At 44.1% G+C, this 27,364-nt stretch overlaps 1 protein-coding gene across 1 annotated transcript in view; it reads right to left on the bottom strand.

Annotated features, from left to right (window-relative positions):
- Positions 1-217: 217 nt before the first annotated feature.
- The window catches only part of DUSP10 (dual specificity phosphatase 10), a 66,305-nt gene continuing 39,158 nt past the window's right edge, over positions 218-27,364 (bottom strand). The window contains exons 3-4 of the mRNA XM_066595191.1: positions 5,976-6,344; positions 218-2,067 (exon numbers count right to left, since the gene is read on the bottom strand). Of these exons, the coding sequence (XP_066451288.1) occupies positions 1,802-2,067; positions 5,976-6,344 (635 nt within the window). The 3' untranslated portion in view covers positions 218-1,801. The remainder of the gene's footprint in view (positions 2,068-5,975; positions 6,345-27,364) is intronic.

The raw sequence follows: 27,364 nt of genomic DNA, 5'->3' as shown, positions 1-27,364 counted from the left end.
CGCCCCCGAGGAGATACCTGTATCCTGTATATTAGAGAATTAAGCTGCAGGTTGCGAGGTGGGAAAACAAACATTGGGCCCTTTTGTATTGGGTGTCAAAACCAAGTAACTTTATAGGGGCCCCTTTTTGATCTATGTTTTGAGGCCCCCTCTCTTGAATTTATGCCCTAGGCATCTGTAGACTAGTAAAATCAATGAAGCGGACACATGGTCAAAATAAGTTTTTGCCGGTTTTATGGTCAAAATGACATTTTACACAGACAACAGGAACACGCCTATATCTTTGTGCAAAAAATAGTTAAAATAAAACCTCTTATTTTTACATTCTGATATACATATTTAACAAGGTTTATGGCACCAGAACCAGAAAACAAAAATATATAGAATCATCATTGCTTTTTTTTTTTTTTTACTCAATACCTCCGTCTTAGCGTTGGCACATTTCACCACTTTAAGTGGACTCGCCTCATACGCATAGTGGACAGCACCATTTTAGAGGCTGGACAAAGTTACGTCACACCTCCCAACATTTGAATCAGACATTCGCTGAACATTTTGAAGTTCCGCCCCTGAGCAGTGCAAACATTTCACAGAAACGCCCACTTCGGGGCACAACTGTATAGGCTCCATCCTTTTGAGGTCATTTTCACAGGACAGTTTTATTTTAAAAAATGGGGCAGTTGAGAAGTATGGCGATATCGGCGAAACGGGATGTACAATGGATGTAGGTCTCTGAACCATCCCGGTTCCAGTGCGACAGTCCCAATTCTTGAGTGCCGTCTCGGGAGGCATGCCAAGTTTCCTGATTCAAGTAGATCTGCATCCTCAGGACAATGGTGAAGTAGGGTGCCGTCAGTAGGCATGATGTAGTGACATCACCATATCTACTGTATTGGGATCACCATTAGGGGCACGGAGCATCTCTATTATGTGGGGGCATTAAGTGAGGATCGTATTGTTTTGGGGGACTTCATGTGTGTGTGGACACTAGTGGGACAACTGTGTATGGACACTTACCGTGTAGTAGGATACTACAAAAATGTGTAGGGCGGTAAGAGGGCACTATTACTGTGGGGAGGCACAAAGTGGATTGGGTGGAGCTAGAGGTGTGGCTTAATGAAAGAAAAAAATGCCATGGAGTGCTGCAGTGCTTGTCCCTCGTTGACAGTTGGGAGGTATAAAGTATCATCATGCCTTATGCACCCTAAATGTACCCTCTCAGTGAATAAAACAACCCGACCAAATGGCTGCCACCACTATGTATAGATTCACACTTAAAACATTCAATCAACTCTAACAATTTTTCACGCTCAAAAACAAAAAAAATTATTGCACATTAAGCCACTGAGGGCAAGTAATGGTCAAGGTCTTTGTCGATGAAAACGTATTACCCCAAATACAAAAATATAACATATCACTCCCAAAAGTTACCCTCACTCTTCCGGCCTTATGCATGGTTTTTTTTTTTCCATTTTTTTTTTTTATTATGGCCGATATCGCTTTCATTTTTTTTTTCCTTTTACCATTTCGACATCGCCGTCTTTGGAGCTAAATTCTTGTGTAATATATATATATATATATTTTTTTTATTTTACACACTCGGTGAATGCCTGACAACATTGCTTTTCCTCAGTCTATGAACCTGCACAGACTATGGATAAATTGGGACTTTTTTTTTTTCTCTTTCTTTTTCTCAAAAATTTACCAAAAAATGCTAATATCCTTCTTCAGATTTTTATATTTTTTTTATCTGGTTGATGTTTTTGAAAAAAATATTTCTTAGCTATTCATAAAATATTGGCTACACCACAGTCTCCACCCCGATTAGCTTTGGCGTAAGAATCCTTGGTGTTATCCCGTTATTTAAGTCTTCCTCAAACTCCAGTAATTGTCCCATGAAGTTCAGATTGGGAGATATGATTGGTCGCTTTCCTTTGACGAACTTGTAGGCATCGGTCATCGTCATCCGTGTGTGCTTCATTAGGTAGGCAATCACAATGGTGGCAGAGCGAGAGACGCCCGCTTGGCAATGGATAAGAAGGCCTTTCCCGCATTGGTGAGCTTCCTCTGGAAAAGAAAAGAGAGACTCTGTTTAAAGACTTGACCTACGTTTCTCAACATGCATTCACCAGTGTCCCTTGACCACCTTACTTAGCTGCCACTTAAAGGGAATCTGTCAGCTACTTTGAGCCTTGTGGGCTAAGCTTATTGGCTCAGAGTAGCTGACCTGCTGAGTCCAAGATTGTAAGTCATATACTTGCCTTCCCCACCACCATTACCCTAGTGTTAGCATTCAAACCGGCTGTGCATTGAGCGGCGTACTAAGTTTAAGGTTGTCCCATATCCACAGGATCGGTGGAGGGAGAAAATCTGTTAGACCATAGCCAATCAACAAGTTATCCCATATCCTAATGATAGGTGAGAACTTGTTTTTGTGTGGCAACCCCTTTAGGGGCACTGTACCAAATATATTAGAATAAAGATACTTGTTGATCAATGTAGCTAATGGACAAGATTCCTCTAAACAGCACACCACATGGATAGGCATGGTACTGCAAGAACAACTTTGTTAAAGCCATTTTTCCCCCAAAAAAATGTCTTCCAATGAACATTCACCGATTGTTAGGATAAGCCATTAATGTGTGGCCAGTAGGGGCCCAGCCACTACCAAAGCGGCAGAGTTTTAGCATTTGTGTATCTGGAACAATAGTGATGGCACTACAACATTCACCGCCCCTTGTTCTGCTTGTCAGTGGGGTTGCCTTTATGTCAGATTTTTGTGATCTGCCTATCCAGTAGTTGATGTCAACCCTTTCTGGTGGTCCATATTAACACATTACGGTACTAGACCACCGGGGATTTTGGAAGGAACCTCTTCGATACCCTAGACCAACTCCTTATTGTTGACGCCTTAAAGGGGTTTTACCAAAATGGCTGATTGCCAAAAGTGCTGAAAGCAGGTCCTGGGGCATTAATTATTTGCCCCAGGCCCCACATTCAGGAAGGGGATGTGTAGCTTAGCACAAGCCCTGTAATTACTCTACACCACTAGAGTTGTTGGTATTGACCCTTTTAATACTCTAGACAACGGGATTATTAGATAAACTGCACCCATTTTTTCTCTCTATTAGACACTCATTGTCAAAAAAAATCTCCCTCCCCTAGAAGTTGTCAGATGGAATGAAAACTTTCTCTGTGATTGTAACATTGATAGAAGTGGTTATAATATCAGAGCAAAAGAATCATTTATTGTGGAGAACCGACCCCTTGTAGGGAGGCGCTAGTACCCTGTTGTACCGCCTCTGGCTTGGATACAAGATGTGATACAGGCGGGCATGGAGGCTCTAGTACCCTGTTGTACCGCCTCTGGCTTGGATACAAGATGTGATACAGGCGGGCATGGAGGCTCTAGTACCCTGTTGTACCGCCTCTAGCTTGGATACAAGATGTGATACGGGGAGCATGGAGGCATACAAGTTCTGTATGGTATACTCTGGCATATCGCCCCACATTAGCTGTAACTAAGATTATGCAAACTTGTAGATTGTCGAAGTTGGCATCCCAGAAGGTCCAATATGGCGATAAATCTGGTTCTATTGACAATAAATCTGGGACTGGGCAGCCATGGAAGTGTGACAATGTTGTGGGGGCTTCCTGTGACCCCCTTGTGTGTGCGGCCGAGCATTATCTGCTGGAAGCTGCCATGAGAGGAACACATGTGGCTGCAGGATGTCCTGAACATATCGCTGAGCTGTCATTGTCCCTCGTACCACTACTAGGGGGGACCGACTGTTGTATGCAATTGCTCCTAGACCATCACACCAGCTGGGGGCAGTGTGCTGCTCCACAGCAAAGGCAGGATTGAGTCACTCACCCCCAAGTCTCCAGACACAACCACGGCTGTAGTCAGCGCCCAAACTAAACCTGAATTCATCACTGAAGACAACCCGGGTTCCACTGCATAGCGTCTAGTTTCGACACCACTGCAAACAGAGGTGACGGTGGGTGTCAAAGGCTGTACATGTAAGGGGGGCCATAAGACCAAATGTCCTTCAGCCAAGTGCCAAGAAAATGTTTAAGACAGACACAGGGGTGTAACGATGGTGCCCTTTGTCTCTGAATGGCGGGCATCGATACAGTTTGAGCTGCTGGTGCTTGGTGAACGATGAGATGCTCCTCACTGGTGGTCTGTCGGGGGTCCTGAGCCTGGTAACCTTGTGTGCCCTCACACATCCACCCGTCCCAACACCTCCTAACAGTCTGGTCAGATGCTTCTCTCTACTGGTAGTCTGTAGGGGAAAGTCCTAAGCCTGGTCACCTTGTGTGCCCTCACACATCCACTGGTCCCAACACCTCCTAATAGTCTGGTCAGAACGGCCAGGTGGGGAACAATTCATGGATATGACCATCCAGCTTCTCACACCCCAATAATGCGCCCCTCTCTGGTAACGAGGTGAAATCTCTTCTCTGCGTTGTAGAGGCGTCTAGTGGCCAACAAGCTCTACAGAAGTGGAAGAAGAGGTCACTACATACAAGGAGCCTCCGAGAGCCTCTTATAGGCCAAGGGGGGAACCACTTTTAGGGTCTCTGGTGACAATACTGTCCATCTAATCACCACAACTCTCATCATTTACAGATCTGCCTGAGATGGAACTGCAGGACAAGTTGTGCAGCAAAACAACAACTTTTACTGGGGGCCGGAGTGTTTGACAATGAGTGTAATTCTAGGTGAAAAGGTGTCAACGAGATTAAAGAAAATTTCCCTGCTCTTTTCTAGAAGTGATGCTACTCTTTTAGTTTTGACTTTAATGGACCCGACTTGCAATATCACACGAAACCACATAAATAAGATTGGCGCTATTTCCAGGGGGTGAGGTGACCCCTTCAGAACCAGATATTTTTCATTTTCTTTATTTTTGTCTTTTTCCTCCCAGCCATAAGCTTTTCATGGGCGTATGACGGCTCATATTGAAGGATGAGTTGTATAACGGTAACATATAACGTACAGAAAAACTGTTAAGACATTTTTAAGTGGGAAGAAATTTAAAAAAAAAATGCAGTTGCAGGGGGGATACTCCTTATAGCATTGACAGTGCAGTAAAGATGACACGCAGACTTTGTTCTCTGGGCCAATTACGGTGATAGTAAATTTAGTTTTTCAATCTTTTTCCATTTAAAAAAAGTAAATAAAACTTTTTCTTAAACAAAAATTACCATCCGTCGCCGTACTCAAAACTTTGTTTTGTCGTGAGGGCTCATTTTTTTGTGAGCAGTAGCTTTTATCAGCACTATTTGGGGAAACCAATCTTTTTGATTAATTTTTATTCACTTTTTTGAGAGCCGGGATAACAATAAAAAAAAAATATAGCAATTCTGGAATTCTGCCCCATTTTTTTAATGGCCTTTACTGTGCAGGATACATATTGTGAAATGTTCATAGCTCAGACTTTTATGTACACAGCGATAACAAATATGTGGGGTTTTAATGGTTTAGATTTTTATGGGGAAAACAGGAAAATGGGGTTTTAAACGTTTTATTTAGTTCCTACAAGGGACTTGAACTTGTTATTATTGGATTGCTTGTACATTATACTGCAATACTTCAGTATTGCAGTACATAGCAATATTTGATGTTGCCCATTAAGGCCTGCCATAAGCAAGGCTGGATAGGCATCTATGCATAACAGCCCTGGGAGCCTTTAGTAGGCTCTGGGCTGCCATGCTAGCCCATCGACACCCCCCGATCACAATACGTCCCCTTTCTGGCTGATTGTGGTTTCCAGGAGCTGTCTGAAACAGCCGATAGCGGCCAGACATGGAGCAGACTCTGTTCCCGCGCCCGCTCCATACATCCTTCATGACTGCCCAACATAAATTTACCATGAAGGGGTTAAGTAGATCCCGCCATCTTATCTTGTAACACTGATTTTCTCTTCAGCCCGGCCCATAGACCCCAAAGTATTGGGAAAATGTACCTATGAATTCAAACGCCTCTTCGAAGTACTGCCTGAGATTTTGCTTGTTGCTATCGGTTGCTGGTAGACGTTTGTAGTTGAAGATCCCTTTCTCGTAATGGTAGAGCGGCAGGTGCGTGGTGACATTGACGATGTATCCGATGTTCATCCTCTGCATCTTTTCCAAATCCTGGGCATCGTGTTCGTTTCCGAGAAAGAGGAAGGGTAGAATGGGGGTCAGTTCTGCATTCTCAATGTCCGGAGTGCTGGGGACGGACTGAGGTAGTGTAATTGTCACGGCTGATGCGCCGCCTCCTTCTGGGCAGTCTTGGAGTTGGAGGGAATTATCGCACAGGTTTTCGTGGTTCTGTTTGAAGCTGCTGAGGCCACCTAGAAGAGAACAGGACAATTGAATTTTCTAAGTTTCCAGGGACCCCTGTCGGTCATCGAGAAAATACTAATTTTTGACCTGAAGGCTAATAATGACCCAGGAGTTCTAAACTTTCCTGATTAGCTGGAAATCATCCCGCGGTTGATCATCTTAACATATTTGTAGGGGGTTGGAGTTGAATGGTCTGAAGGCAACCTCCGGGTCAGGACCTGAGACTGATAACAGACCCTGTCCCAAGACCAAAAACGATAGAAAAACTACCAATTTTGACAAAAAAACAAAACAGAAAAAAAATGGGCACCACAATCATCAGCACAAGGGAGAGCAGAGCTGAATGAAGCTAAAAAAGGCTACCCCTTAGGAACACCCCTTTATAAACCCACTTTGTGTTGTCACCTGCACCGCCCCCTAGGAGCCTGGATATAAATTACTACGGTGTACATAAAAGAGAGAAGGCCCAATAACCAAAATTTATACAGACCCCCCAATATTACAAACAATCACTGAAAACGGCCAAATACTTACTGACACAGGAGGGCAAACATGTGCACCAACCTCAGCATCCAGGGAGGCAAATGAGGGAGCCAATGACACCTGTGGAGGACACCGATGAGACAGCCACTCACACAACCTACTATATAGAGGACGGTGGCTGCTTGGTGTATACTCCTGCACAGAGTACGGCTGCCTGCATGCTGAGGTTGGTACACGTTTGCCCTCCTGTGTCAGTAAGTATAAGGCTGTTTTCAGTGATTGTTTTAATATTTCTCTTTCTGTGATGTATTTATATTAGTGTAGGGACTCACAAAACACGAGAAGCCTTGACGATTGGCTTGTGAGCTCAAGTATTTCGGCCAAAATCGAACTAATACCCCGCATTTATTATCTATTATTCATAAGTAGTGTGGCATTAAACGCCGGCGAAACCCAGGGTGGCAGTACCAATGTGGTCCACTTTTTTAGGTGCGGGGCAGCCCGCCGAACTATTATGGCGTTGCATCAGGATGGTCTGACACTTTGCATCTACTCTGTGCAGCGATGCTGCTGCCGGCCCCATTGAAAACAATGGGCGATGCGAGGGCACGCCCACAGATAGAACATGCCATGACATTTGTGTGGCGCACAGATCTTGTGCGATTTTCTTAGCCGTGTGAAAATGGCCTGAGAGTACGTCATCACGGTGGAAAATCTGCGCTGCTAGTGAGAATTCTGCTGTGGAATTTACTGCGAATCTGCAACAAACTTTAACTCCTTCACCTAAAAAGGACCCGAGGCAAAAACCGTGTCAAAGTCACACCCTTTTCATTATGTGTGAATGTATCCGAAAGGTGACATCTCATGAGTACTAATATATGCCAACGCCCAGGGGTGTAACGACTTTGGTGATAAGGGGTGCGAGGGGCAGTGGGGGCTCGTCTGGATCCTCACACACTTTCCAACTAGATCCATGTACTAGATTTTTGACGTTTAAAGGGATTTTCGAGCCCAAAATATTGATGACCTACTCTCAGGACAGGTCATCAATAGCCGATCGATGGGGATCTGCCGCCCACGAACCTGTCGATCATCTGTTTGAAGATGCCCCGGCGATTGGGCGAGTGCCACTGCCTCTTCTCAGACTACCCATGTCAAGTTCCAGTGAATGGCATTGAGCTGCTATGTGTGGCGCTGCCACTATGAAATATACAAGCTGTACCTGATCTGTAGAGAAAAGATTGTAGCCATCACTGGAGCTCCATGGTCTCTTCAAACAGTTGTCCGGCAGGGGTCCCAGGGGATGGACCTCCACTGATCTTATATGGTGGACCAGTCCCACGGATAGGTCATGGAAAACCCCTTTAATCCCTTAGTGACCTCAAATACGCCTTTTTATAGCGGTCACTAATGGACTTTAAACTTGCACAGACAACTTTTTAAGGTGGTGGCTTGGCCGACTACTGACAGCCAGGCTCCTGCTCCAACAGCCCTCAGATCCTTTCACGCCACAATCAATAGTAACTGCAGCATATAAGCAGATGACAGGGGAGGGGGCTCCTCTTGTCACCTAATTGTCATGCTGTGTGCATGCGCCAACTCCACGGGGACACAACGCAGGAACGGAGCACCCGGCGAATATGAAACACAGCTCCCCAGACTCCCCACTCCCTCACGTGTCAGCCACAGAATGAAGGTTATGGGTCTCAAAGATGATGAAGGATTCCCCCGGCTCTGCTGTATCTGCTGGGTGGAGGAGTTGTGCAAATATCGTAGTTCACTGTTTGTACGCCTCACATTGACTTCTATGGGACTTATGGAAACAGTGTAGCCCGGCTGCTTCCATCCTACTGGCCTCCTCATACAGAGCTTGACCAAGATAGAAACATCCATTTAAAGGGGTTGTTCCACAAGTGACTTCTATCACCTATTTACAGGATAGCTGATACAAGTCTTAATAGTGGGGGGCCTCAGCAGTGAGACCCCCACTGATCTTGAGAATGGGGGTTCTGTGTCCCCCTCACCGTGGGCTCACTGCATTCCCGGCAGGGAGGAGATTGAAGCAGCACTGCGCATGCGCAACAGTCGTTCCATTCAGTCATCTTCAATGGGACTGCCGGGGACAGCCATGAACTTGTAATCCGGTATTTCTGTCAGCCCCACTGAGATCAATGGAGCTGCACCGTGCATGTGCGACTACAGCTTCATTCACTCTCCATGTGACACTGGGTGGCTGCAGTGAGCCTGAAGTGATGAGAAAAGGGGAACAAGGGACCCTCATTCTTGGGATCAGTGGGGGGTGTCAGAGGTGACAACCCCGGTGATAAAAGTAGTTCTTGGTAAAGAGCCCTTTAAAAGGTTCCAATTTTCATTACATGACTGCTTACATCTGCCCCTGTTCAGATAATGACACCCCCCTATGTTATGCAGTCCTTACTTAAAGGGGGTCTTCCCTTTAAATTTCTTCCCCATCGAGAGGATTGGGAAGAAATGTCTTATGGACGGAGGTCTGACTGCTGGGATTCCTAGTGATCCTGAAGAATTCTCGAGATCACTAGGGATCGCAGCGCTCGGACCCCAGCAATCAGATATTCATCCTCCGTCGTGGATAGGGAATAAATGTCTGCACTGGAAGAACCCCTTTAAGTGGACAGGTCACTAAAGTCGGTTCGTGACGCCCCACAGTTCATCTACAAGTCAGCGACTCCTCTTGACATCTGCGTCCTGTGAACTTCATAACTGAGATCTCAGTGGAGAATAGGAAGGGGATCAACCGAGGAAAAGGAGAAGTGAATCACAAGAGCAATCATAATAAACAGACAAGATGATGAGATTCACAGCAGACGCCCAGACGTGAGAGCGCGACCTCTGTGTACAGTGCGAGAGGAGGGCGGCGTCCGAAAAATACCAGGAAGCCGCGCTGGAAACAATCGTTGAGATTGAACATCCCTAAACATTCCGTTTGTGAATGGGAAACGGTTCTCAGAAGCCATCAAAACTAATTAAAAAACAAATTAAAATAAATTAAAATCAGATTTGCATTAGATTCGGCCCCAAATGCTATGAATCTGTCAAGTAGGCGGTGCCTACTGCTCTCAATGCAGGACGTAAGATTTGATTGACAGTGAGCCAGTGGTGTGCTGCTAATAGAGACAGACTGTACAAGCGCTACGGGGCCCACAGGGCTGAATAGCACATACTAACACTTCTGAGCCCGGCACCGTCCGCTCGCTCTGAGCATCATCTGACTCCTCCCCCTCCTGCTCTCAGAGTAGTGTGCAGGAGAAGGAGGGAGGAGTCAGATGATGCTCAGAGCAAGCGGCCGGCCTCAGCTTCAGAAGTGTTAGTATGAAGGACATTATTGTACTGATGGCTGTAAATTTGGTGGTAGGGGCTAGTAGTTCATTGGGCAGGATGGGGGCACTATTAGTAAGTGGAAAAACAGAGAGGGGGGACACTATTACTAAGTAGGGTCATAGAGGGGGACATTATGACTATATGGGGCAACAGACTTGGTACGGTTACTAAACGGGACACGGAGGAGGCAGTATTACTACGTGCAGCAACAGATGTAAGACTTTTACTAAGTAGGGCCACAGAACAGAACTATCACTATGGGGGCACTGAGGAGGGCATTGTAATAGGGCCACCGCAGGGGCACTGGGGAGGGCATTGTAATAGGGCCACCGCAGGGGCACTGAGGAGGGCATTGTAATAGGGCCACCGCAGGGGCACTGGGGAGGGCATTGTAATAGGGCCACCGCAGGGGCACTGGGGAGGGCATTGTAATAGGGCCACAGAGAGGGCATTGTAATAGGGGCACTGGGGAGGGCATTGTAATAGGGGCACTGGGGAGGGAATTGTAATAGGGGCACTGGGGAGGGAATTGTAATAGGGGCACTGAGAGGGCATTGTAATAGGGGCACTGAGAGGGCATTGTAATAGGGGCACTGAGAGGGCATTGTAATAGGGGCACAGCAGGGGCACTGGGAGGGCATAGTAATAGGGCCACAGCAGGGGCACTGGGAGGGTATTGTAGTAGGGCCACAGCAGGGGCACTGGGAGGGTATTGTAATAGAGGCACAGGGAGGGCATTGTAACAGGGCCACCGCAGGGGCACTGGGAGGGCATTGTAACAGGGCCACCGCAGGGGCACTGGGAGGGCATTGTAACAGGGCCACCGCAGAGGCACTGGGAGGGCATTTTAACAGGGCCACCGCAGGGGCACTGGGAGGGCATTTTAACAGGGCCACAGCAGGGGCACTGAGAGGGCATTGTAACAGGGCCACAGCAGGGGCACTGAGGAGGGCATTGTAACAGGGCCACAGCAGGGGCACTGAGGAGCGCATTGTAATAGGGCCACAGCAGGGGCACTGAGGAGGGCATTGTAATAGGGCCACAGCAGGGGCACTGAGGAGGGCATTGTAATAGGGCCACAGCAGGGGCACTGGGAGGAGTATTGTAGGAAGAGTTTATAGAGAGGAGTCATGGCTGGAAGAAATGTTCATGATGGTCTTCCCCTTGGATAGAGAAGAAAAAGGAAAAAGCAGTCATCACCAAAGCTGTGCGTGGGGGCGGCGAGCAGTCAACTAATTATATAGATGGATGAAGATTGGTAATACAATCACCAGATGGCAAATTATCCATTTGCAACTTCTTGGCTTTTTTTGCACCTGCTCAGCACTTTTCTAACAGTGGGTGGGGCTTAGACAAAACAAGGCGTGGCCTCACAGACCTGTCAGATATAAAAAAAAATATATATATATTTACATTTGGATAATTCAGACCCTGTGTGAATGAGCCCTTAAGAGTGCGGTGCTCACATCGCAACCATGTTTGCTCCTTTAAGAAACACGCGCTCAGTTTGGGGCAATCTTTATTTAGACGGGCATATAAAATGCCAATCTACGGAAATTTTCCCCAATGGTGCATCAAATCGCCCATCGTATTCTACATCCAGGTGTAGCAGAGCCGAGTAGGTCTCTAAATCCCTGCGGCAGCATAATTTGTGAAGCTGATCCCACCACGACTTCCACCTAATGACAAACTCCGCTCTGCTACATCTTTTTTTTTTTTTTAACTATTCGTAAACAAAGTTTATTTCCCTACCCTATAACACCGCCCTGCGTCCGCGCGCCATTCTCGCTGATTTATGAGCCGGTCGGCCTTCGTATTGTGCGTCGTCTTCATAATGACATCATTGTGAGGATCCCCACCTGCCCGGCCTCTATGGCAACAATACGAGACACAATGACATCAGTCCTCGGAGGGCAGACAATACAGAACAGCGGCTCTGTGTAATGCTCGGCCTGCAGCTCGCTTCCCGGGAGCGGATGATGTAATGGCAACAGGTGCCGGGGGTTTATTTGCCCGAGTGAGGAAAAAAAAAAGGGAACTTTGAGACTGATAGCGCGCCTGTCCGATACTCAACTGTATGGTTTTATGGCAGCAGATGGAGCGAGGCTGCGGGGCCCGGCCGGACTGACATCACTACAGTAATTAGCGTGATCTGCCCGGTAACTGCGCCCATAGAGTAACGTGCAGTGAACGGACACTTTATTAGAGACCCCCAACTACTAGCACATTGGCCTTCCAGCTACAGGTAGCGGAGGACCCAGAGTGCACCAGAGAACCTTCACTATACCATTACTCCACCGCCACCAGCCTGCCAAAGCGGCCAGCGATTCATGCACCTTGCGCCAAATTCAGACCCTCCCAATTAAAAAAAAAAAAAAAGTTTTTTTTTTTTTTTACATTTTCTGACTTTTTAAATTCTACTATTAGTACTTGACTAGGGGGGGGGGGGGGGGGGGGCGCTATCTTTACCGAGCTACAATTAACAGCATTTAGAGATTTGCTTTACAGCAGCCTCATGGGCCACAAATTCAGTGGAGATCCATTCACTTCTATGAGAAAGTTGTGGGCATGCTCTGTGCAGGGAAGGGGAAGAGGTGAGCTGTGACCATCACCTATTGTGAAACATGGGTGTTATCTATACACTGAAGTGCAAAGGTCGTGGGATAGAAACTAATATCATGTAGGACCCCCCCACCCCCACCCCCATCCCATCCGGCAAAGTGCAGCAACTCAATGTGGCATCGATTCCACAAGTGGATGGAAGATGTCTGGAGGGTGGTAAGCCATCTATATGGCCTCCACAGCTCCGGGGTATTTGTAGGTGCAGTATTTTGGGTGTGAATGGAGCTCTTCACCACATCTCATAAATGGTTGACTGAGGTCATATTAGGTGAACGTGCAAGTTGGTCCCGATGGCACGGAGCATTATCCTGCTGGAATATGCCATCATTGTGGGGTGGTGGTGGTGAAGTCCATGTAGGGCTGCAAATTGTCACCAAGTAGTGAAACCAGCCACTGACGTGATTAGGTAGGCTGGTGGACGCAACCCGTGCCAACACACCGCACACCAGTATGGAGCCACAACCAGGTTGCGGACCATGGCTTCATGGGGATCTGTGCCAGATATAAACCCAACCATCAGCCTGAAACAATTGGTACCGTGACACATGCTGCCAGTCCTCAGGGGTCCACTTAGCAACCTCACAAGGTGAGGTGCTCTGGAGGGTCTTCTGATCCCATATAAGGAAAAGAACGCCGGACTGACCTGCAGGATATACGTGTGGGGTCTCCTGCACTGAATGTGATTTAGAATGAAGTCACTTGTCTATTCGCATGGACATCTCTAGCCAGACACTGCTGGTCATGATCATTAAAGACCTGTGGACGGCCACCCATCTGTGACGTAGTCCTGGTATATACGTGACACCGTGGATCGAGGTACAACAGGGTACTAGAGCCTCCATGCCTGCCTGAATCACATCTTGTATCCAAGCTAGAAGGGGTGCAATAGGGTACTAGAGCCTCCATGCCCGCCATATCACATTTTGTATCTAAGCTAGAGAAGGTACAATAGGGTACTAGAGCCTCCATGCCCACCCGTATCGCATCTTGTATCCAAGCTAGAGGCGGCCCAACAGGGTACTAGAGCCTCCATGCCCACCCGTATCGCATCTTGTATCCAAGCTAGAGGCGGTACAACAGGGTACTAGAGCCTCCATGCCCACCGGTATCATATCTTATATCCAAGCTAGAGGCGGTACAACAGGGTACTAGAGCCTCCATGCCTGCCTGCATCACATCTTGTATCCAAGCTAGAGGCAGTACAACAGGGTACTAGAGCCTCCATGCCTGCCTGTATCACATCTTGTATCCAAGCTAGAGGCGGTACAACAGGGTACTAGAGCCTCCATGCCCTCCGTATCACATCTTGTATCCAAGCTAGAGGCGATACAACAGGGTACTAGAGCCTCCATGTCAGCCGTATCACATCTTGTATCCAAGCTAGAGGCGATACAACAGGGTACTAGAGCCTCCATGCCTGCCTGTATCACATCTTGTATCCAAGCTAGAGGCGATACAACAGGGTACTAGAGCCTCCATGCCAGCCGTATCACATCTTGTATCCAAGCTAGAGGCGATACAACAGGGTACTAGAGCCTCCATGCCAGCCGTATCACATCTTGTATCGAAGCTAGAGGTGGTACAGCAGGGTACTAGAGCCTCCATGCCCCCCATATCACATCTTGTATCCAAGCTAGAGGTGGTACAACAGGGTACTAGAGCCTCCCTACAAGGGGTCGGTTCTCCACAATAAATGATCCTTTTGCTCTGATATTGGATTTCCTTCTATCAGCGTTACAATCACAGAGAAAGTTTCATCCGTCCGACAACTTCTAGGCGAGGGAAGTCACTGACAACAAGTGTGTATATATGTATACTCTCCTTCTAGGGGAGGGAAGTTACTGACAGTGAGTGTGACAGGTCAAGAAATCATGTAAAGCGCCCCCTACTTGTTAAACCTCCGACACTTGCCGTGTGTCCAAGTTGCACCCAGAGTTTCTCGGTGCCGCTATCCGGCTGGCCGGCCCACAGACAGCATTTTAAAGCCCATAGGCTATAATAGATCCGTGTGCTGGCCAGCGCTCAGACCAGATCCGCTGGCGGGCACCAGCTCTAAGGGCTGACCTGCTGGACGCAAACACCCGACAAGCTCCTCCCAGCGCTTTTAAACAGGAGCGATCATAGCTCAGTTGATGGAGGCGGATCCTTTTGGCTCACTCGCCGCCATTCACGGATGAATAACTGTTTGCACAGGCCGATCATCATTCATTCAGTTTTATTCATGCATAAACTGAATGATGAACGATAGGGCCTCCTGCACACCGGCGGATTTGCATTAGGAAATCCGGAGCGCGATTCCGCCTCCGGATTCTGCAGAAAATCCAGCCCATAGCATACTATGAAAATATGCAATTTCCTGCCCACAAGCCCTTAAGGGGTTGAGAAACTCTTTAGGGTGGGATGTGGGAACTTTTGCATTGTGCTTTGAGCAAATCGGATCCTGCACCTCCTCCTCCCCTCCCACAGACTAACAGCACAACTGCAGCTGCATCTCCCTCCTACCCCCTCCTCGCTGTCCACTATCATTTTCTAAGGAGGTTTCTGAACAAGGACAGCCACCGGCTGCTGGAACACCAAGGCGACGTCACTTTATTAATACCGGTATATAGTACAAAGTTTTATATAGTCAGAGTAAGTTATGCTAACCCCCCCCCCCCCATAAAACTATAGGTGCAAATGGAGCCATGTCCTGGGCGATAAAAGCCACCGCCATCCGTCCAGCAGACCCTTCTACAGCTCCAGAGCCTCGGACCTAGAACGGACCAAGCTGTGCCCTGACATGGGAGGAGAACAAAGTCTCCTCAGTCGTTCTGTGTACACAGCATTAGTGCCTTCTGATACGGTGAGATCATTTATTTATATAGAAACAGAACACCCTGGATAGAAGAATAAGCGCTACTATGTTACACCGCGCTCCTGGCAGATGGCGGATTACCGTCACGTGGAAGGAAACGCTGCGATTGGAAAGATGATGCTTATCTGAAATCCAACAAGTTTCTCATAGTCAGAGAAGTTGTTAAAAAAAGTCTATTTTAGCAACTTCCTACAAGTGGCAGCCATTACTGCTCCGATAGAAGTTGCTGCGCCTACATTGGATCCATCGCCGGGCACACCCTGAAAAAAAAAATGCAGCATGCTCCATTTTTTCTATTATCAGGCAAGCGCTAAAATGGGTTGTCCAGGGTTAGAAAAACATGGTTGCTTTCTTCCACAGACAGCGCCCCTCTTATTCGTTAGGTTGTGTGTGGTATTGCAGCTTCACTCCATTGAAGTGAGAGAGCTGAGCTGCAATACCAGACACAACCCACAGACAAGGGTGGTGCTGTGCTTGGAGGAAAGCAGCCATGTTTATCTAAAGCTGGACAACCCTTTTAATATATTAAATACAATAATGTCAAATGCGGGGGGGGGGGGGGGGGGGGGGACCAGTCGGACAAAGCCAATCCAAAGAATCATGAATATGCCTTTAAAAAAAAGTCTGAGGACGCAACAGAAGGCAAGAACTCCTGAAGAGACACTATCCATATGATCATCGGGCCTGAATGGAATTCTTAAAGGGATTGTAAAAAAAAAAAATTTGTAAAACCTTGCTTCTTTCTTCTAGAAACAGCGCCACTTCTACCTATGGGCTGTGTGCGGTATTGCAGCTCAGCTCATATACCTTAATGACCACAATCAGCCTATGGACAGGAGAAGTCTGCTTATTACCATCAGAGGCAGGATTACAATGGAATAAAACACCCTATATAGATATCACAGGATAGGTGATAGTGACAGCTCACCTCCTCCCCCTTCGTGCACAGGTCACAGAGCATGCCCACAACACAATGGTCACAACTCCCCTCCTCCCCCTCCCTGCACAGAGCGTGCCCCCAGCACTCTCCCATAGAAGCCAGGGTGCCCCCTCCTGCCCAATGTGTGAGGCCCACGAGTAAAGCCGTTATGTAAGATAATGCAATTAAAAAGGAAAAAAAAAAAAAAAAAAAAAACACCTGCAACTAAATTAGAAGAATGGAGTCCGTTTCATTATTTGGTTTAAAATCCTAAAACTACAGCTGACTGTACGTTCCCCATGAGACGCGGGTGCTGCAGGGCACTGCTGCCGGGCGCCGGGCACACAATGTCCCGCAGCTCCAGGACGCTCCGATATCAGAGAGCAAACAATACAAAGTAAACACAGACACAAAAGACACGAAGCAGCGAGCCGATGACATCACCGCGGGCCAATCACACCACGAGCGCGACATCATCCTCCACTCCTTATAGTCAAAGCTTACACGGTGGTCATGTGACCGCGCCAAACACAATCCTGCATTAGTTATTATACTTCGTGACCTAAAAATCAAGACTACTCTGGCCAAAACATAACTGAAATCTTATAAGTAGAGGTTGGGGCGGTCTTACTGCCCCCTATAGGATATATAGTGGGAATGGCGGGTCAATGAACAAACATGGAAGACTGCGGGATAGTTATGTACCAAGAGGTCCAAAGGGATGAAGAAATGGCGCTCCGCGTTCTGTACGGGATCCCTTCAGCCGGCAGCTTACAGCGGTCCATTGGCTGCTACACTTTATTTCAAGTTGCCGCGCGTATCGGCGCTACACACCGCGCCTTTATCAAGCACCCATGTACCAAGAGACAAACATAACCTGAGGCGCAGATGGCGGGGGTCCCCTGCAGACGACGGGGGTCCCCTGCAGACGCTCCCAGATTGACGGATCACCTTATATACAAAACCTGCCTGTTTGCGTCGCACCCACATCCACAGTTCTGGTGCGACTTGAAATTTTGCAGGAGCGTTCCTCAGCGCCGGGCGACGAATACTGGTGTGACAAAAAAGAAAACTCACCGACTTGCCCTGTAATTTTAGTTGCCAATAGCAACCAATCACAGCTCAGCTTTCATTTCTTATACTGCTGAGGGAAAATGAAAGCTGCGCTGTGATTGGTTGCCAGGGGCAACACGGATTTTCTTTTGGACAGCTTTCATGTGTGTGTGGTGCTGGGCTCATTTTTGTGGCGCACTCTGTATATTCCAGGGCCGCTATTAATAAAACCACCGCCCAGGTATATCACATAGTGTATGGTAGATAAGTCCAGATGATTCTTAGGTCATGGATCCTACTGGAGGGGCACGGATCAGGCCTCCACCTCCCCTGCTTTCAGTGTTGCCCACCTCCAGTCCTTGGTGCCCCAACAGGTGGGGTTTCCGCAGTATTGCTCTGCTGATGTAATTATGGTCGGCGCCTCGGGTGGTCTTACTATGGCTTCCTGCAGAGGCCGGGTCGGATCCCGCTGGGAGAATCCTTTCAGTAGGATGCACGCCGTGCCCTTGCAGTGACCACTACGGCTCACCTGCTCCTGGCGTCTCCTCTCTCTGCTATGTGCCGGCTGTCGCACAGCCGCATTTGCGCAGACCAGAGCGGCGGGCACGGGCGGAAATTCTGCGGGAAATCCCGCCTGTGTGCGGGAGGCCTATAGGATATCCTGCAGGGGTCCCAGGGAACCGGAGTTGGGAAACACTGCTTTCAACTTCATGAAGTCCTTTAAAAGAACCTTCCCAATATCGAATCTGGAGGGCAGACCTCCCCCTGAGCCCGTATACCGGATCCCACGGCGCTCCTGCTCTGCGGCGGCGGATTAGCGGATCCTGTAACATTGGAACACAACCTCCTGAACTGCAGCGATCAGCAGAAATACGTGCGTGTAACCGCGGCTCTCCAGCAGGATCACTGACTGCCGATGGTTCTGCCGCTGCACCCCTGAGAGTCGTCTCTACTGCCCACCATGTATAGTTAACCCTTGACTGTTCGGGTTCTCCTGCTCACATTCACTTCTACAGAGTTTTCCAGTTAACCCTTTATTTGATGAGACTTTCCTCCACAGTATTCTGAGCATCTGATACTTCACACATGGTGATTCTGAATGCTGCGACCCCCCCGCAGGCTCAGCACCCTTGTTTCTCCGTGGGGTTCCTTGCTCCACCAAACTATAGACAACACCATAAACAAAGTCACCGATTACCAATACTTTCTTTATTCTTCACATTTTGGGCTCCGACTTCCTTCCTTTTCTCCTTTTTCCAATCTTTCCTTTAATACGGCAAGTTCACATCAGCCATCATCCACACACTCGCACTTCGCCAGCTTTATCTTCAGATCAATCTCCTTCTTAATCTCATCCCTTAACTTGCAAATTTGTCTTTCCCATTTAAATAAACTTTTCTTTGTCACTTTTGCACTTATGCATTAAGTGTTACACGATTCAGTTGACTCACCAGCCACCATTTCCGGCTTGCTACTTCCACCATCACCAAGCTGCAGGCCCAACTCCAGGCTCTGAGCTTTTCTTGCATAAACCGCCCAGCTTCCCTCACTTCCACCTGAAGCCATGCCCCCTCCCCAGCAGGAGCTCTCAAGGGCAGGTCTACCCTCTCCTATAGACCAGAAGATAAGGACTATAAGGGTGGCTTCACACTTTCGAGGGAATCGCACGATTTATGTACAAGAATATAACTACTATAATACTGCCCCTATGTACAAGAATATAACTACTATAATACTGCCCTCTATGTACAAGAATATAACTACTATAATACTGCCCCCTATGTACAAGAATATACCTACTATAATACTGCTCCCTATGTACAAGAATATAACTACTATAATACTGCTCCTATGTACAAGAATATAACTACTATAATACTGCCCCCTATGTACAAGAATATAACTACTACAATACTGCCCCCTATGTAAAAGAATATTACTACTATAATACTGCCTCCTATGTACAAGAATATAACTACTATAATACTGCCCCCTATATACAAGAATATAACTACTATAATACTGCCCCCTATGTACAAGAATATAACTACTATAATACTGCTCCTATGTACAAGAATATAACTACTATAATACTGCTCCTATGTACAAGAATATAACTACTATAATACTGCTCCTATGTATAAGAGTATAACTACTATAATACTGCCCCCTATGTACAAGAATATAACTACTATAATACTGCCCCCTATGTACAAGAATATAACTACTATAATACTGCCTCCTATGTACAAGAATATAACTACTATAATACTGCCTCCCATGTACAAGAATATAACTACTGTAATACTGCTCCTATGTTCAAGAATATAACTACTATAATACTGCTCCCTATGTACAAGAATATAACTACTATAATACTGCTCCTATGTACAAGAATATAACTACCATAATACTGCTCCTATGTACAAGAATATAACTACTATAATACTGCCCCCTATGTACAAGAATATAACTACTATAATACTGCCTCCTATGTACAAGAATATAACTACTATACTCCTGCCCCCTATGTACAAGAATATATCTACTATAATACTGCCTCCTATGTAGAAGAATATAACTGCTATAATACTGCTCCTATGTACAAGAATATAACTACTATAATATTGCCTTCTATGTACAAGAATATAACTACTATAATACTGCTCCCTATGTACAAGAATATAACTACTATAATACTGCCCTCTATGTACAAGAATATAACTACTATAATACTGCTCCTATGTACAAGAATATAACTACTATAATACTGCCCCCATGTACAAGAATATAACTACTATAATACTGCCTCCTATGTACAAGAATATAACTACTATAATACTGCCCCCAATGTACAAGAATATAACTACTATAATACTGCCCCCTATGTACAAGAATATAACTACTATAATACTGTCCCCAATGTACAAGAATATAACTACTATAATACTGCCCCCTATGTACAAGAATATAACTACTATAATACTGACCCCTATGTACAAGAATATAACTACTATAATACTGACCCCTATGTACAAGAATATAACTACTATAATACTGCCTCCTATGTAGAAGAATATAACTGCTATAATACTGCTCCTATGTACAAGAATATAACTACTATAATATTGCCTTCTATGTACAAGAATATAACTACTATAATACTGCTCCCTATGTACAAGAATATAACTATTATAATACTGCCCTCTATGTACAAGAATATAACTACTATAATACTGCTCCTATGTACAAGAATATAACTACTATAATACTGCCCCCATGTACAAGAATATAACTACTATAATACTGCCTCCTATGTACAAGAATATAACTACTATAATACTGCCCCCAATGTACAAGAATATAACTACTATAATACTGCCCCCTATGTACAAGAATATAACTACTATAATACTGTCCCCAATGTACAAGAATATAACTACTATAATACTGCCCCCTATGTACAAGAATATAACTACTATAATACTGACCCCTATGTACAAGAATATAACTACTATAATACTGACCCCTATGTACAAGAATATAACTACTATAATACTGCCCCCTATGTACAAGAATATAACTACTATAATACTGCCCCCTATGTACAAGAATATAACTACTATAATACTGCCCCCTATGTACAAGAATATAATTACTATAATACTGCCCCCTATGTACAAGAATATAACTAGTATAATACTGCCCCCTATGTACAAGAATACAACTACTATAATACCGCCTCCTATGTACAAGAATATAACTATTATAATACTGCCTCCTATGTACAAGAATATAACTACTATAATACTGCTCCTATGTACAAGAATATAACTACTTTAATACTGCTCCCTATGTACAAGAATATAACTACTATAATACTGCTCCTATGTACAAGAATATAACTATTATAATACTGCCCCTATGTACAAGAATATAACTACTATAATACTGCCTCCTATGTACAAGAATATAACTACTATAATACTGCTCTTATGTACAACAATATAACTACTATAATACTGCCCTCTATGTACAAGAATATAACTACTATAATACTGCCCTCTATGTACAAGAATATAACTACTATAATACTGCCGCCTATGTACAAGAATATAACTACTATAATACTGCCCCCTATGTACAAGAATATAACTACTATAATACTGCCCACTATATACAAGAATATAACTACTATAATACTGCCCCCTATGTACAAGAATATAACTACTATAATACTGCCCCCATGTACAAGAATATAACTACTATAATACTGCTCCTATGTACAACAATATAACTACTATAATACTGCCCTCTATGTACAACAATATAACTACTATAATACTGCCCTCTATGTACAAGAATATAACTACTATAATACTGCCGCCTATGTACAAGAATATAACTACTATAATACTGCCCCCTATGTACAAGAATATAACTACTATAATACTGCCCACTATATACAAGAATATAACTACTATAATACTACCCCCTATGTACAAGAATATAACTACTATAATACTGCCCCCTATGTGCAAGAATATAACTACTATAATACTACCCCCTATATACAAGAATATAACTACTATAATACTGCCCCCTATGTGCAAGAATATAACTACTATAATACTACCCCCTATATACAAGAATATAACTACTATAATACTGCTCCCTATGTACAAGAATATAACTACTATAATACTGCCCGCTATGTACAAGAATATAACTACTATAATACTGCCCCCTGTGTACAAGAATATAACTACTATAATACTGCCCGCTATGTACAAGAATATAACTACTATAATACTGCCCCTATGTACAAGAATATAACTACTATAATACTACCTCCTATGTACAAGAATATAACTACTATAATACTACCTCCTATGTACAAGAATATAACTACTATAATACTGTCCCCAATGTACAAGAATATAACTACTATAATACTGCCCCCTATGTACAAGAATATAACTACTATAATACTGCCTCCTATGTACAAGAATATAACTACTATAATACTGCCCCCAATGTACAAGAATATAACTACTATAATACTGCCCCCTATGTACAAGAATATAACTACTATAATACTGTCCCCAATGTACAAGAATATAACTACTATAATACTGCCCCCTATGTACAAGAATATAACTACTATAATACTGACCCCTATGTACAAGAATATAACTACTATAATACTGACCCCTATGTACAAGAATATAACTACTATAATACTGCCCCCTATGTACAAGAATATAACTACTATAATACTGCCCCCTATGTACAAGAATATAACTACTATAATACTGCCCCCTATGTACAAGAATATAATTACTATAATACTGCCCCCTATGTACAAGAATATAACTACTATAATACTGCTCCTATGTACAAGAATATAACTATTATAATACTGCCCCCTATGTACAAGAATATAACCACTATAATACTGCTCCTATGTACAAGAATATAACTACTATAATACTGCCCCCTATGTACAAGAATATAACTACTATAATACTGCCCCCTATGTACAAGAATATAACTACTATAATACTGCCCCCTATGTACAAGAATATAATTACTATAATACTGCCCCCTATGTACAAGAATATAACTACTATAATACTGCTCCTATGTACAAGAATATAACTATTATAATACTGCCCCCTATGTACAAGAATATAACTACTATAATACTGCTCCTATGTACAAGAATATAACTACTATAATACTGCCCCCTATGTACAAGAATATAATTACTATAATACTGCCCCCTATGTACAAGAATATAACTACTATAATACTGCCTCCTATGTACTAGAATATAACTACTATAATACTGCCCCCTATGTACAAGAATATAACTACTATAATACTGCCCCCTATGTACAAGAATATAACTACTATAATACTGCTCCTATGTACAAGAATATAACTACTATAATACTGCCTCCTATGTACAAGAATATAACTACTATAATACTGCCCCCAATGTACAAGAATATAACTACTATAATACTGTCCCCAATGTACAAGAATATAACTACTATAATACTGCCCCCTATGTACAAGAATATAACTACTATAATACTGCCCCCTATGTACAAGAATATAACTACTATAATACTGCCCCCTATGTACAAGAATATAACTACTATAATACTGCTCCTATGTACAAGAATATAACTACTATAATACTGCCCCCTATGTACAAGAATATAACTACTATAATACTGCCCCCTATGTACAAGAATATAACTACTATAATACTGCCCCCTATGTACAAGAATATAACTACTATAATACTGTCCCCTATGTACAAGAATATAACTACTATAATACTGTCCCCTATGTACAAGAATATAACTACTATAATACTGCCCCTATGTACAGGAATATAACTACTATAATACTGCTCCTATGTACGAGAATATAACTACTATAATACTGCCCCCTATGTACGAGAATATAACTACTATAATACTGCCCCCTATGTACAAGAATATAATTACTATAATACTGCCCCTATGTACAAGAATATAACTACTATAATACTGCTCCTATGTACGAGAATATAACTACTATAATACTGCCCCCTATGTACGAGAATATAACTACTATAATACTGCTCCTATGTACGAGAATATAACTACTATAATACTGCCCCCTATGTACAAGAATATAACTGCTATAATACTGCCCCCTATGTACAAGAATATAACTACTATAATACTGCCCCCTATGTACAAGAATATAACTACTATAATACTGCTCCTATGTACGAGAATATAACTACTATAATACTGCCCCCTATGTACGAGAATGTAACTACTATAATACTGCCCCCTATGTACAAGAATATAACTACTATAATACTGCTCCTATGTACAAGAATATACCTACTATAATACTGCCCCTATGTACAAGAATATAACTACTATAATGCTGCCCCCTATGTACAAGAATATAACTACTATAATACTGGCCCTATGTACAAGAATATAACTACTATGATACTGCCCCTATGTACAAGAATATAACTACTATAATACTGCCCCCTATGTACAAGAATATAACTACTATAATACTGCCCCCTATGTACAAGAATATAACTACTATAATACTGCCACCTATGTACAAGAATATAACTACTATAATACTACCCCTATGTACAAGATTATAACTACTATAATACTGCCCTCTATGTACAAGAATATAACTACTATAATACTGCCCCCTATGTACAAGAATATAACTACTATAATACTGCTCCTATGTACAAGAATATTACTACTATAATACTGCCCCCTATGTACAAGAATATAACTACTATAATACTGCCCCCTATGTACAAGAATATAACTACTATAATACTGCCCCCTATGTACAAGAATATAACTACTATAATACTGCCCCCTATGTACAAGAATATAACTACTATAATACTGCCCCCTACGTACAAGAATATAACTACTATAATACTGCCCCCTGTGTACAAGAATATAACTACTATAATACTGCCCCTATGTACAAGAATATAACTACTATAATACTGCCCCCTGTGTACAAGAATATAACTACTATAATACTGCTCCTATGTACAAGAATATACCTACTATAATACTGCCCCTATGTACAAGAATATAACTACTATAATGCTGCCCCCTATGTACAAGAATATAACTACTATAATACTGCCCCCTGTGTACAAGAATATAACTACTATAATACTGCCCCCTATGTACAAGAATATAACTACTATAATACTGCCCCCTATGTACAAGAATATAACTACTATAATACTGCTATATACAGGATTACGGATATTACCAGGTAGGACAATTCTTATATCAGACTGGCACTGATCATTAATAGGTCAAAACCGTAAATTCAGAAAGAAGAAATAAAAGTAACAAGTCCTAAATCTGCAGCCTGATATAAACTCTGAGACTAAATTGAAAACCCTCCTAACAAGACGATAGACGGAGCTCATTATAAGTAGAGACACTCATCTAATTATCAGCCATGCTTATGAATAAGCTGAGGGTATCCAGAGAACGCTGACTGATAACCTCACCACATTATTCACAGCAGTTAATTTCTGCCTGCGATGCCCATAATTATGTCCTTGCCATAGGAGTCGATGCGCCTATTCGCTGCCGCATCCGGATAATTCCAAGGTCATGAGTAGTCCACTCTGATAGGCCTGGAGCAACTGGCTCTGCAGTGGAAGTATTTTTTACTTTCTTCCAACATTAATAACACAAAAGGAAGTCATTTCAAACCACGTAAAACCGCCACACAGTGCCAAGAGAATACTGGCAAGTACAGCCCAAAAACTACCGCCATACGGTGCTATAATAAGAAGCAGTAACCAAATGTTCACACAAAGTGGAAATGCTACAGATTTTCCGCAGTAGCCATTTCCGCAGCGAAATCCGCAGCATTTACGCTTTCCGCGAAAATCCATACCAATGCGGTGGATTTTGCATCAAAATCAGCTGCAGATCCGCAGCCGATTTCAGCGTGTGTTGTGCTCCTCTCAATGGTGGAGAGCGCGGTATGGGGCTGTGACTAACGGCCCTATATCGCGCTTGCCAGTGCGAGGTTAGCGTAAGAAAACATTCGTCCATAATGCCAAGAGTTCAGGAACGTGGCGCTGCAGTCTCTCATTTGATGCAGCGCCCTCTTCCATTACAAACTGCCGGAGGGGAGGAGAGAGGAGATGAGAAAACCTATGCTTTGGATAGGTCATCCATATCAGATTGGTGGGGGTCCACTACTCAGGACGCTCACGATTAACTGACAAGAGCGACAGTCCATAGCAGGCACAGCTCCGTACATTGTATAGTGGCTGTGTCTGGTATTACAGCTCAGTCCCATTTACCAGAATGGGATGGACTGAGCGGCTCTCAGGCCATGTGACTGATAAATGTGATGTCACAGGCCTGTGAAGACGTTGCGGCGCTCACCCAAGTGTAAGTGATCTGTGGAATCCCGATCCCAGGATCAGATATTGATGTCCTGAGAATAGGCCATCAATAGTTTAGTCCCAGAAAAGTCCTTTTAGGGTAATATAGAATACAACATCAAAGTCCTAGAAAACCCCTTTAAGAAATTTACCGGAGTTTCCCCTTTAAGTAAAAGAAGTGAATGACATTACATCATGTGAAGCGTTTTCATTCACGCTTATCCTGGCGGTTGGTTTAGCGCCCGTGTCCTTGCCGGGGAGAACCAGAAATTCTGGTCTTACAGTACATAAGGTAAACAGCGCACAAAACCAAAGCCAATGTGTGCTGAGTACACATCCTGATTCCTTCACACGTTGGCATGGGTTCAGCCACAGGCGAGTGTACCCAGGCAGCGAGCGGCAGCAGCGTCCCGGGCAGCGCCAAGTGCATCCAGTCCGCGGACTTGTATTATAATGCGGAATGCCAAAGAGCTCCGAGCAGCAAACTGACTGCACAACAGTCATCGCCCCACCTGAAGCCCGCTGGACTCTGTGACCCTCCCATCCGGGCGGGGGTTACGTTCACCTGTTTTAGTTTGCGGGTTATGGGGAACTCATCAGCCCTCATGTTATCCAAACTGCCTAAAGCCGCTCAAATTCCTGCACGCTACCACGATTTCGAGCTGCGTTTTAGAAGACATTGTACGGAGTTGTGACAGTGCTTTGTAACGCAACCCATCATTGTGATGGGGTGTGTTAAAAATTGTAAAAAAGAGGC

This window comes from Eleutherodactylus coqui, chromosome 3, assembly GCF_035609145.1.
Source record: "Eleutherodactylus coqui strain aEleCoq1 chromosome 3, aEleCoq1.hap1, whole genome shotgun sequence".
Classification (NCBI taxonomy): domain Eukaryota; kingdom Metazoa; phylum Chordata; class Amphibia; order Anura; family Eleutherodactylidae; genus Eleutherodactylus; species Eleutherodactylus coqui.
This window is presented reverse-complemented; position numbering and strand designations above follow the sequence as displayed.